Here is a 13400-nt window from a genome sequence, read left to right as displayed (position 1 = left end):
TAGGAGCCTGCTGAGTTTGACATTTCTTTTACAATATTTTTTTTAAACACCACCTACGACACATTACGTAAGGAGAACCGTATCCACCAATCACTCTGTGTAGTTGAAACACAGAGCAAGCAGTCGCCCCCATCCTACCCACTGACCATCTTTATATGTGTGGGTGTTAAGACAAAAAACAACTATCCCTGTGAGATGAAGTAGTGTTCTGTAAAACTGCCAGATGCGTTTTCACAACTTTGTGTTTGAGAAGAATTGAGGGATCATTTCAATTTTCACATTGAAATAAAAAGGTGATACAGCAAAGGGCTAAATCAACTCATAATTATTGTATTTTGTTCTTCAAAAATGTATTTATTTATTAAACTTTTTGATGTTTATCTTTAGCCAGAGATGTCGGATCTGAGTATTGGGTTATGACAGATCATTTTTACATTTGCTATGTTTTGACATCCATTCAAGACCAATGATGATTTTAGGAGTGGAAATGATAAACTTGTATAGTGCTTTACCAAATCCAGAAGACCCCACAGCACTTCACACTACATTTTAGTCATTCATCCATTCACACACTGATGATGGCAAGCTACTAGATAGTAGCCACAGCTGCCCTGGGGCATCACCAGCAGTAAAGGTGGGTGAAGAGTCTGACCTAAGGACAGACTGGGATTGGAACCGGCATGCTGTCATTTTTGGGATTTATTTTTTTGTGTGTGTGAGTCCTAAATAAGAACTCAACACAGTACATTTGTTAAAAGCAACCCTAAGTGATGTCAGAACCATTTCATTAACTGTCCTCCATCTCTGGCCTTCATTTTAAGTCGGTGTGCCCCATGCTGTGTGCGCCCTGCTTCCTCAGGATTAATTTAGACAGGAGCACCTTGTCGGGCCTCAGTTTCTGACGCACACTGTGTCCCCGTGAGTTTGTCCCCAAAAAGAGAAAACTATACACAGTCTGTAATGGTCACACCAACAAATACATTCATAAGAAAAATTACAAATGAGGACATCTGACTTCAGGTGTCAACAATTGTTTAAAGAAGCTTTTGAATGTAAGACTGGCTGCATCATTTAGCCTTGCGGCACAAGTCTAGTGCAGCACACATACAGTATGGGGGTGTGACAGCATGGTTTATGAGGATGTTCGTCAGAATCCAGTGAATGAGCTAGTCTCTGGAGGTTTTCATGTAGGTCAGTTGCTTCTATCTTTTCCTACTCAATGAGACTTTCCCTGCTATGTCAGGAAAAGATTAGATATGTCCTCTACTTCTCTCAGATCTGAGCTTTTTCCAAAATGTTTAGTGATAAAGCAGAAACATGCTGTCACATCCAATCATCTTATATGGGAAATGAATCACATATAACCAACAGCATCTGGATTTGCACATGAACACAATAAATACATAAAATATAGAACAATATTGGGCATTTAACAACAATCTTGTGTCTATTGTTAAAAAAACAATACTTTTAATGGATATAAGTATTGTTCAATAACAGACTAAATTCTAGCAACAATAACTTTTTTACTAACCTAACTGAATATTTTGATCAGCATTTTACTGAAGATGTTGGTTTAGTTGACTGTTATTCTTCTAGTCCATCAGAGGACTGATGTGTTTGTGAAATAAATTACTATCAAACTTTCATAATTCTTGTGGTTAAACAGCTATATTGAAAGCTTTTTAAAAAAATAAAAGATGGCAAGCTACAATGTGCTTGTTCAAACCAAAGTACACTTAAAAACTTGAGGTTTTGGCATGTCCGTCATATTAAATCTCAGTGCTACTGTGCCAAGACTTCAAACTTATCTTTGATTAAAAATCTTTCAGTGAATTTGAGTAAAATAATTCTACAGAAAGAGTGGGCCAGTAATGTAAATAAATAAATAAAAATAGCCAGTTAAGCCAAATTCTTGATGGCAGTTGTTGCTGTCAAGGATGGCGCAAGTTATTTAATTATTTCCCCCCACAAATTATTAGGTTGGATTTTAAAACAATTTTCACTTTATAAATGAAATCTTTGGTTGAAAACTGTATTTTGTAATTTATTACAAAACAATTTATTTCTTTAATTGAACACAGTTTTTGTCAGAGTATGCTTTTGACTGTGAAAGTAAGTGATGTGACTCCCCCCCCACCAACGTCCTCGGGGCTGGCTGGCCAGGGGGGCACGATCAGCTGCGTCCTCTTCCACGAGTGTGAAGTGTGGGTTCGCATGGAAATGAGGGGGCGCGGGCGCCGAATGGGAATCACGACTGAGTGACGTGAAGATGTGGGAGTGGGGAGGAGAGAAAGAGAAAGAGAGAGGGGGTGGCTGGAAGAGAGAATGGGAGGGTAAGCAGCTGCTACCCAGTCAATTTTCAAACCAGTCACTGCCTCTTGATTATACACACGTTTTCAGCGGAGCACATCAACCGAACAAAGGGCACTGCCACCGTCCTAACTGCGACAAGCCCACTGAACTCCAGTCTTTTCTTTCGTATCTGCCTGGAAGTAGTGCATCAGTTCAGACTGGAGGTCACAGTGACCGAAGCGTTAATTGCTCGCGTTGGTAAGTCTGTCAGTGCGCAAAAGTGAGTAGTCATTTCTCTAAATTAAATAACTTTTCCATACTTTGCTCCAAGTTGTATAATCGTGATGTAAACATGCTGTTAGTTTTAATCGGTGCATGGTGTTGTGGATAATGTGATTTAGGAGGTGGATGAGGCTGATGTTTGTCCTGCTGAGTGCGCAGCTGCTGAGTATTTATTAATATTAATAAGTTAAATCGATTCGTGACTGTCGCTCTTCATCCAACTCAGACGCACCCTCAGACCCACGGGGACGGACGTCATGAAGCACCCTGTCCACTCTCTGCTTAACAGCACTTAATCCGTCATTAGGGGTTTATTTTGAGACAGCGCACCGGCGGCAGACACCGGCTGGCTGCTCAGTTCGCCTCTTCTGGATTTATTTCGCAACCTTTGTTGTTTGTTTTTATTTCCCCAACTCCTCTGCTGTGAAAAGTTTTCATCACAGCCCTCCTCCCTCTCCCCTCTTTGGTTCCCCCCAGACAGTACAGCCGTACTCGTCAGCTTAGGCAGCGACATGGAGATGGAGCATTTCGACGATCGGGACAAAGGTCAGAGGCACGGCCGGTCCAACGCTAAGATGAACGGGGTGCCTAGCCCCACGCACAGCGCCCACTGCAGCCTGTACCGGACCAGGACCCTGAAGACCCTGAGTGCCGAGAAGAGGGCCAAGAAAGTTCGCTTCTACCGCAACGGGGACCGCTACTTCAACGGGATCGTGTACGCCATCTCCTCAGATAGGTTCCGGACCTTTGACGCACTGCTAGCCGACCTGACCCGCTCTTTATCTGACAACGTCAACTTGCCCCAGGGGGTCCGGACTATCTACACCCTGGATGGCAAGAAGATCGGTAGTATTGATCAGCTGGTAGAAGGTAATGATGTTTTATTGCACTTTCAGAGCCGGCACAAGATTTAATAGGGCTCCCTAAACACAACAGTCATCTCAGTTATTTGAGCTTGGAAAGTGTCCAATCAACATGCACTCTAGAATAAAGTGTTCTAGAATGTCAAAGTTCAGCTTCTGAGATGTTTCTTTTCTGATTTTGCTTGCCATTTTCAGTGGACAGCATTTCATTTCATTTGAATGGGGCAAGGAGGGACCATTTAGTGCTTACATTCTCTACAGAAAATATTATGTTAATTAATGAAACTCATAGCAGATAATGCATTATATCTGATTCTAGCTTAAAAATATTCATATAAATTGTTAATCGCTATCATTAAAAATGACTTAAATTACATGTACCAAACCGTAAACATTGTTAGATATAGTTCACTTATTTATTTAAATGAATAATTTAATACGAATTTTCTAAAATGTCATTTTAATTTATATAAAATCATTAAAAAAAGTCAACTTCCTGTCAATTTGCTATGTGACAAACAATAGAGAGAACTTAAAGTTGCCTAATTTTTCATAAACTTGAATACAAATTACAAAAACAACAACACAAAAAACTTCTGAGCTCATAAATATGTGAGAATTCAACAGCTATTTATCCAGGGCCTCAAATTGTGGCTGAGTTTGTGTATGCCTCAGGATGGCTCTGCATCTGTTTGGGAGTCAGTTTTACACTAAGTAATCTAAAACATCTCTCATCCTTTCTTAAGGAGGAAACTCTTCATGACCGGTGAGCCTCCAAGACATCTGATCTTGCCCAGCTCCCTTTCCTGATAAACTTTAGATGAGGCTAACTTAACGGGGACATTTACATACACGTCCCACCTTTGGATTAGACACGGATTCAATGGGATTTTCACTGTGTAAAAACCTGAGTAAAAATGCAGCTGTTTCACAGTATTGGGGCTATTAAATAAAATAAAGAAGGTCTTGTTATTTGGCCTATTTATTGTTGTTTTTGATGCATTGGCTAAAATACTGACAGTGACTAAATTTATTGGCTTATTGCAATATTAAACGATTTTGCTATTCTGCATACTACTGGGTCATTCTTTGTTGAAAACTTAGGATATACCCAAAGGTTGTAAATTAGGTTTTTTTTGTGGGCTGTGCTCCATAAAAAATCTGTTAAAACCAAAGTATGTCATGCATTTGATGCCCATATGTCCAAACAGATGTACCCTTTGTTTCAAGTCAGATTAATTCTCTCAGGATCATTTCAGGATAATTTATCTCTTCTGGCTGTCAGTGCTAAAATGTCAGGAGAATTGAAATAAGAAGAGCTATAAGTTGTTAAAATTAAACTCACTTTTTCATGTTTCATCTTTTTCCAAATGTTTGTCTCTTTAACAGGTGAGAGCTATGTCTGCAGCTCCATTGAGGCCTACAAAAAGCTGGATTACACAAAAAACGTAAACCCCAACTGGTCAGTGAATGTCAAGGCCTCGTCCTCTTCATCACGTGGGCCTCCGTCCCTGAGCTGTGCCAAAGCTTGTGCCTCAGACAGCCGCGAAGGCAAGGACTTCATCCGTCCAAAGCTAGTAACGGTGGTTCGAAGTGGAGTAAAGCCCCGCAAAGCCGTGAGGATCCTGCTGAATAAGAAAACAGCCCACTCCTATGAGCAGGTTCTGACCGATATCACTGATGCCATCAAGCTCGACTCTGGGGTGGTGAAGAAAATCTACACGTTGGAGGGCAAACTGGTGAGTTTGCAGTATTAAAAGATTAATACACTAGCCCTAATATTCCTTGTGTGTTGCACTCAAGAGACATTTGTCATTAAGCATATGCTGCCAATACATATTACTTAGTGAGATATATCATCTAGAGATGACAGTGAACTTTGAACTTTTACTTTATTGTCCCTTGGAGGAATTCCTTTTTACATGTGTTTAACAGAGAAGGCAGTACAACTAGAAGTTCTTTGAGTAAATGGGTGAAGTCCTGTTCTAGTGAAATTGTGTGAACAGCTTGTGTTGGTGAGTTTTGTCTAGTTTACAATAAAAACCTTGTTGACAAAGCAGCTGGTTAGTTTTTGCTGGTTGTCGGGCTGATGATGTCATGTGTGTAGAAAGTGTTTTACAATGGGCCAAGCACACAGCCCTGTGTGCTTGGCCCACAGCCCTGTGGTGCTCCAATGTTCATGGTCAGAGCAGGAGATGTGGTTGAATCCACTTGTACTTCTTATAGTTAGTTCCTCTGTACCCTAGCTGCCCATTGTAATTTGTGTACAGGCTTTTCTGATAAATTTAAAACATTTTCTGTTTGCAGCAGCATTAGCTCTAAGTGTTTGATAAACAGTTCATGGCATTAGTTTTTTATGACTTTAATGACTATTTTAACATTTTATGCTATTTTGCTTTGTTATTCTTTCTGCCATTCTTTTGATGTATTTTGAAGCCTTGTGTATGAATGGTGATCTTTAAATAAACTTGCCTTGTCTTGAATAGGGACAGGATGGCTGTGTTGTATTGTGAGTATTTTTAGAAAAGGTTTGCTGAGTGGTGTGCTGATGCTGTTGTTTTTGTAGAATGTGTTTAGGAATGGATTAAACACAGACACTGTGGTGCTCTGGTGCTGATGGTGAAGGCAGCGGACAGGGTCGAGCGCATCCACACTTCTTGCTGTCTGTTGCTTAGGAAATTGTGTAAAAGATTAATCAAATGTGTGGGGATGATAAGGTGGTACAGCTTCTGGAATACCAGTTGTTACTGAGTTGAGTTAAAGGCAAGACAGAAGTCCACAAGATGTGTTCAGGAGAAAGTCTATTTGAATTATTCACCTTTATGTTCTTTTAAATTGTGGAGGCATCATTGGTTTGCTGTTTGAACAGACAATGGAGCTGAAAACTGAAACAAAGCAAAGTTTTAAACTGCTGTTTGATTCTTCACCGGAGTAAATGGATGAAGTCCTGTTCTAGTGAAATTGTGGGAAAAGCTTGTGTTGGTGAGTTTTGGAGGTTATTGCATTTCTTATCTGCAGAAAGAGTTAGTCCACTGGCTGCTGCTTGAAGAGCGGAATTAAGACTTCAGAATGCCTAAATATTTAATGAGTACTCTTTCATTTTTCATTCCACACCTCCAATTTAATGGACACATCTAAATTTACAGTCAGAGCTGTGAACAGAACGAGTGACGCAGAGGTCAAGAGGAGGTAATATTGAAAGAAATCCATGAATGGAGTTGCTCCCACGCTCAGCGATGTGTGATGTGTACAGATCATTGTCTCTAAACACAAAAATAAATCAGCGTCGAAAAAACAGTCCACCCACCAATTCAGCTCCTACTCTCAGAACAAAGCACATTTTCCTTACTGCATTGCTAAAATGAGAACTGGGTCTTCACTGCAGATGAATCATGTCAAACACGCCTTATTTCAGGCACATGTTGATGTTTGTGTGTATTCATAAGCAAAGGAAGAACACGTTTTCTCCCCCAGCATGCTGGCGTTTTATTCTTTCATATTTTTTCCTGTTTGGATTCATGCCACCTGTCTCATGCATCACCATTTTTTCTCTGTATTTTTGTCTGCTCCCCATTTCTCTGTCTGCCTCTGTTTAGGTGATGCTGCAGCTCCAAGTTACTGAATGTAATGACACTGAGCTGCTGTCATCTTGTCAGCAGTGTTATTCTTGAAATAGATTGTGTTGGGCTCCTTGACATTTTGTGTTGCATGGCAAGAATTGGGTTGTAACTGACCAATTAGTGAATCAGGCTCATGGAAATGCTCTTTGCTCTAGGATCTTTTTATGCTCAGTGACTCTTTTAGTAAGCTCTTATTTTCATGTCATTTCATCTCTGTCTGTTTAATGATGCACTGTTAGCTCAGCAGGATCCTGACTCCAATTAGATTCTAGTACCAGCCAATGAAATCTGAGGATCAGGTTTTCCTAGAGAAACCTTCTGCTGGGGATTAAACTCACCACATTTGCATAATACTCACTAACGAGCAGTTTTCTTGGAGATTACACAATAAGTACTACTGTTGCTCTGTTCATCCCTCTGTGATTGGAAATGAGGCTGTTTTGGTGTGCTATTTTTAGACATGGTATTGATTGAACATGTAGGCATGGTAACACACTCACTGCTAAATTGGCAGGGTTGGGTTGAGTGCAAATCCAGCTCCTCATTTTTATCTTTCCTTCTATGTTTGGTCTCTGGTTGGTGCTTGACGCAGTTTGGAAAACTGGAAATTGGGCTGTGGGAGACAAAATTAAACGCGGGATTTGAATTGATGAATGAACTGTTCCAGAACTTATTTCCAAGTCTACACACGAAAATCTTGCAGAAGACCTGACTACTATAGAGCAAACTCATGAAAATCTTGTATGTATGTTAGTCAAATATAAGAATCAGAATGACTTTGCTTTAAAAGCTAAATGAAACATGTGTCTAGGTTTGTGCAACCACCAGCATATTTATGAGAATGTGTTTCTCTATGTATGGTCTTCTTTCATGAGCTGAACCACGTCAGTCAGTGAGCTTGCACAAAAGTAGGTTTCTGGGCCTGTCTGCCAGTAACGTCGAGTCCCAACAGAACTGCAAAGAAGCTTGAGCCTCTTACTTTCATTAACCCTGTAATGAGGCCAGAAACAGAGGGCGTCAGGTTTGCATGCACTCTGTTATACAAGGATTGTTAGATGTGTTTTGGTTGTGGTGCAATTTTCAGGTATATTTTTGCATTTGTTTAAAGTTGATGTTCATTATTATTTTATGTGCACTCATAATGTCAGTGCCATTTATTAAGCCTTGTTGTTAGGATTGTAGAGTGGCAAAGCAATAAATCACTTACAGTGGCTCCAGATGGCTTTATGACATGAAGCTATGACCATATTCACAGTTTCCTAATAATAAAACCTTTATATTTACTGTAACGTTGGAAGATCTTGTTGCTTTATTTATTTTACATTTTGTTTGATGACAAGATATGATATATGGTGCTTCAAGTATTCAAACTCCCTTAAACCATTTCTAACATTTTCATGTTACAACCACAAACTTAAAGGTGTCTTTTATTCACATTAAAATCTCAAAAGTGACTTTAATTGGGATTTGCAACTGAATACTTTCAGATGTCACCAAATTAATGAATAGAACCAATTATTGAGCAAATATGGAGACCTTAGAACACCCCTGAGAGATCAGGGATAATGTTGTGGAGAAGTATAAAGTAGATTTAAATGATGACCGATGCCATACGGCTGGAGCTATAATGGACTATTTCTGTCCAACCTGACAGAATTTTAGCTATTTTGCAAAGAAGAATGGGCAAAGATTTCAGTTTTTACATGTGTGAAGCCAGTGGAGACATTCCCTAAAAACTTATGGCTGTTATTGTTTTAAAAGGTGGTTCTAAAAAGTATTGACATGGCAAGGGCAGAATGCAAAGGCACATCACAGCTTTTAGGTTATTCTTATTTCTTTTGTGCTTCAGAATATGTTATATTTTGTGTCGGTTCACAACATGCAATCCCAACAAAATACATTAATGTTTGTAGTTGTAGCCTGAAAACATCTGAACAAGTTCAAGGGGTGTGAATACTTTTGTTCAGCACTGTGTAACACTGTGCCACCTCCTCTCTGCTGTGAGCTCTTACTCCTCTGTGATCATTTGGATATCTATGTGTAATATGAGAATCTTGCTTCAGGAGCCTAGATCAGATTCCACCTCCAATACTAAATCCATCCAGTTTAGATTCTTCCCCTACTTTTTGTGTAAGCACAACCTAACTATTTTGAGCTTTGTTTTGCTAGTTTTTCTGAAAATTTAATCTAGTTGCTAAGGAACTGGTTTACATGCTGTTGAATTATCACAGTAGTACACCGGCATGATGTGGTCTGCACAGACTGATCATGACAATAGACGACCCGTAAGTGGCTTAGGACACGGACGTGGCCGGCGTATTAATACTTCTTATCTCTGCTTACACACACAGGCACTATGGCAGACCCCACCTGCTGCCTCCTCAAGCATTTGTGTGCCTCATGCATATTCAATGTGCAACACACACCTTTCACTGCATTCATTTAGATTTTGCCAAAAAAAGCATGAAGTGATGCCATAGTTTTATCTCCAGCACATCTTAGCCAACTGGGCTATAGCACATCTTAGCCCACTTGGCTAAGATGCTGTTTTCTTCCTTATCGAATAAAGAAGAAAACATCCAAATGCAAATTCATACAAATGCAAATAAATATGCCTGCGTTCCTTAATAGTTTTATATATTCTGTATAGTTTAAGGGATTAATTATTGGATTTTTTCTATGATAAATGTATGTGATCATAAAAAGGCAGAATACATTGTAGAGAAACAAAATGTCTTGGAACAAAGTCTATTGGTTCATATTTTAGCAGTGTTGACCAATCACAACTTAGTTCACTTTGAGTGCATTTGAGTTGTGTTTGTCAAACTTGTTCAATGGTAACATCTTGCTACATAAGCCTTAATAACTTTTTAGAATTTGAATCGATTTGATAATTCCTTCAATATTCCTCAAATACACACTGTAATTTTAATATAACCAATTTTTTGCATCTTGTGTTAATTGTCAATGCTAAATGCTGACACTAATCCACTGATTATGCTGACCATGTTCATTCTTTATATGATTTAAACAGTCCACTCCTATTACCAAGGTAGAGTTCTGCTGTGTATTTTCCTGCACATTAAATGACCCAGTTTTAATGCAGGTGTTATGTGGGAGAGAAATAAGGAAGAGCAACTTGTTCACAATCTGCAGTGCAGCTCTCACATCTTAAACTGCATTGCTGGCACCATTCTCTCCTTGCTGGCAAGGCCATGCAGCTTTTATTTTCCTCCTCTGGTTTCTTTGCATTCTGACAGTTTTTAATCTCATGTTAAGATTTTTCCTCTATGGAAAGAATTTTATTTTGGCATCTCCATCTGCTGTCCATGTGTCATCTTTAATTGCTAAACAAATTACATTACTGCTTCAGTCAGTCACTTTCCTTATTTTGCTATAATTTATTGTATAGCAATGAGGATTGATTTGTAAAATCAAGTCTTGTGAACTTCCTTCCATAATTTATTTTAGTTTATCTTCTGTTATTTTTTTTCCAACTCTGTAGAACTATAGAGAAGGGCTGCAACAGTGTTACCCAAAAAAGCTTCATATTACATCAGAATTATGTGAAAATTCTCACCCTCATGTCTAAGCATTTATCTGCTTTCATCCTCAGATTTTTAGGATTGTTGATGGTGTCACGGTTCTGCTTTGCATGAGTGGGAAAAATGCATCTGCTCTTTCAGATCTGCTGAATCACAGCCACTCATCGTAGTGCATGCGTGTGAGGGGGTGTGTAGATATTTCTCTGTGAGTAGGTATGTAATGTATCAGCACTGCTCTAAGTGCAAGTTGACAGTGTTTGAAAAATGGTTAGTTCTTTTTTTTTTTTGAAGAATCTTGGGAGAATACTGCTGCTTTTGTTAGTAAACAAGTTATTTCAAGCATCTTTTTTTCAGCAAAGTTGATTTCATGTTTGCCTTTCTCTCTGACTCGGTGACTGAGCTTTTTGTGTGTGTCTCTGTCTGCCTGTGAAGAGTCACTGTAGCAGATTGGAGCTCTGGTCGTACAGTCAGAGGATCTGTTGCCAAGTTAGGATCGATGGCAGACGTTTGTAGCACCGACAGACTGTGGAGAACTCAGCCACATCGCAAATTCAGATGCAGACACACACACACACACACGCACACCCCCAACCCCTCACACACAGTCTCAGTGTATTTGTATGGTAGAAAGCTGTGTTCCAGCTCTATGCTGTTAGTTGCATAAAGAACATATAGACATCTTTGAGCTGTTAGACTGAACTGAATAATGCTCTCTCCCTCTGAAAATTAAAGATTGCGTTACCACAGTTGGCTACAGCCTAGCTAACCAGTTAACGTCAGACGTGTTTTATTCTATAAAGAAGAAAACAACAAAAATTGATTGACTGATTATTATTAATTAAGTCTGTGAGAAAAAAAACAAACATTTCAAATCTGCTACTAGACAATTTTCTGTTTATTCCATTTCTCTTTAGGTCTGTATATAAAAAAAAATATTATGTATAAATGTTATAGATAACAATATATTAATTAGATTATTAAGTCAATAAATATTGAATCATGATATGTCTTTTTTTGTTTATTGTAAAATCATAATCATATTTTTATCACAATTTCCCCACATTAAAGCATCACTCTTAATGGAACAAAAAAAAACCCCTGACACAATTTAAGATAATTTCTGGACATAGAATAATCAGTTTCCAAGACTGAAACTGCAGCAGAAGCCGAAACTCAAGGCTTCTCGTCCAACATTAGTGTCTGACCTCAACAATACATTTTTGAACAAAATCCCATATCTTCATCCCTAAACCTTCAAGACGGCAATTCTATAAAAGCTGGAGCTGATATAACAGCACAGTTTGGGCCATCTTTGTATTAAACCATGTTTGTGTATAGGTGGACAGGCAAATAATTAATATTTTGCCAGTGTGTTGTAGGTTTTGCATGCAAAGTATGATGTCCTGTCATCCACTGCAATATTAGTTGCTTATATTATAGATATTGGAAAATACTTTTGTAATGTATATTTCTTTGTTACTAGACTCCAAGTGTCAGAAATTCTCACTTTGCGTGCCAGTAACATATTCAACCTGTTGAATTGAGTTTCATTGTAGTTGATGCTCACATCTGACCCCTAAGATGCTGAAGGTTACACAGAAATGGGGAAACGGTGGCTTTATTGTTACTGATAAAGTCATCACAATATGTAACTGTAATATTTCTATCACATTGCTTTTTAAAAATTTGGAAAAAAATATCCAACAAATATTTTGTGGTATTTACGTTACAGATGTTGTAATTATGTTGTACTGTATTTGCAATACATTGTGCTTCCCTAGGCAACACCAAAGTGACAAATACTGCACTTTTCTTAAACTAGTAGATGGTTTTTGTAAGCAATTTGCATTGCCTTGTTGCTGAAAATGTGCTGTATAAATAAAATTACCGTTACCTTTTACCTTTTACTGGCACTACCTTCTTTTTCATATAAGGGATGAATATGTCGGTTTGTTGCAGGCAGATAGAGCTTAAGGAAGTACTGTGAAATAATTGGTGTAGAAAACTGGTAATAGGCTGGCAGGACATGCAGCAGAAATGTATAGAAGGCAGCAAAGATAATTGTTCGAAGCATAAGATGAAGTCATATTCAAGCTGCGTGCCCTTGAGAAAGCAGTAGGACTTTAGTTTTCTTTTTTTTTCTTTTTATCAGAGCTGCCAAAAGATGTGTTTTAACACATGGAGGGTGGGGAGATGCTGTCACATTTAATAAAGAAAAAAATTCACAGCTTCATCAGAAACTTTTCCTCTCCCTCCCACCATGTGGTGAACAGAGGTGGTTACATAAGGTGTTATGCAACAGAGCAGCCAGCCTGGCAGGCATCTGCTGGTTTGAGGTGAACGCAGTTAACTGGCCTCATGTCACTGCTCCTGTTTGTCTTTCTCACTCTTCCTGACCTCTACTGCTTCGCGAAATTAATCACTTCTCATTTCGTGGCAGGTGTCTGATGAAACGTGACCATTCAGTCTGGGCTCTGCTAATTGAACAGCAGTGATGTGTGAATTTGGCTTCTTATGTGCTTTGTTCTCGCCTCCTACCTTTGTGAAATTGAGTTTTAGCCAATGTTCAGTTTTTCAGGTGACAGATGATCTTGTCTCTAAAATGTCAATCAAATTTTCCCTGTTGCCTGTTTTATACATAAAACAAGGGAGAACAAAGACTCTGAAAATAAATTATCAAAATGAGAAAAAACTGAAATAGAACTAATGGCCTGAACAAAGGGGAAACTTTAATTTGTGAAGCAAAGACTTTAAAATATATAAATTTTCTTTGATAAGCATGAGAAATTATGAAA

At 38.6% G+C, this 13400-nt stretch overlaps 1 protein-coding gene across 3 annotated transcripts in view; it reads left to right on the top strand.

Annotated features, from left to right (window-relative positions):
- Positions 1–2324: 2324 nt before the first annotated feature.
- Positions 2325–13400, top strand: part of LOC102222795 (serine/threonine-protein kinase DCLK1-like) — a 46879-nt gene continuing 35803 nt past the window's right edge. The window contains exons 1-3 of one of the 3 annotated variants that reach the window (XM_023342496.1): positions 2325–2553; positions 3055–3447; positions 4830–5179. In XM_023342496.1, coding sequence (XP_023198264.1) covers positions 3090–3447; positions 4830–5179 — 708 coding nt within the window. In that variant the 5' untranslated portion in view covers positions 2325–2553; positions 3055–3089. Of the gene's footprint in view, positions 2576–3054; positions 3448–4829; positions 5180–13400 lie in introns of all 3 variants that reach the window. The other 2 variants (XM_023342495.1, XM_023342494.1) reach the window with 2 other exon arrangements.

This window comes from Xiphophorus maculatus, chromosome 11, assembly GCF_002775205.1.
Source record: "Xiphophorus maculatus strain JP 163 A chromosome 11, X_maculatus-5.0-male, whole genome shotgun sequence".
Taxonomy (NCBI): domain Eukaryota; kingdom Metazoa; phylum Chordata; class Actinopteri; order Cyprinodontiformes; family Poeciliidae; genus Xiphophorus; species Xiphophorus maculatus.
The sequence above is the reverse complement of the archived record's forward strand: the minus strand, read 5'-3'. Positions and strand labels throughout refer to the sequence as shown.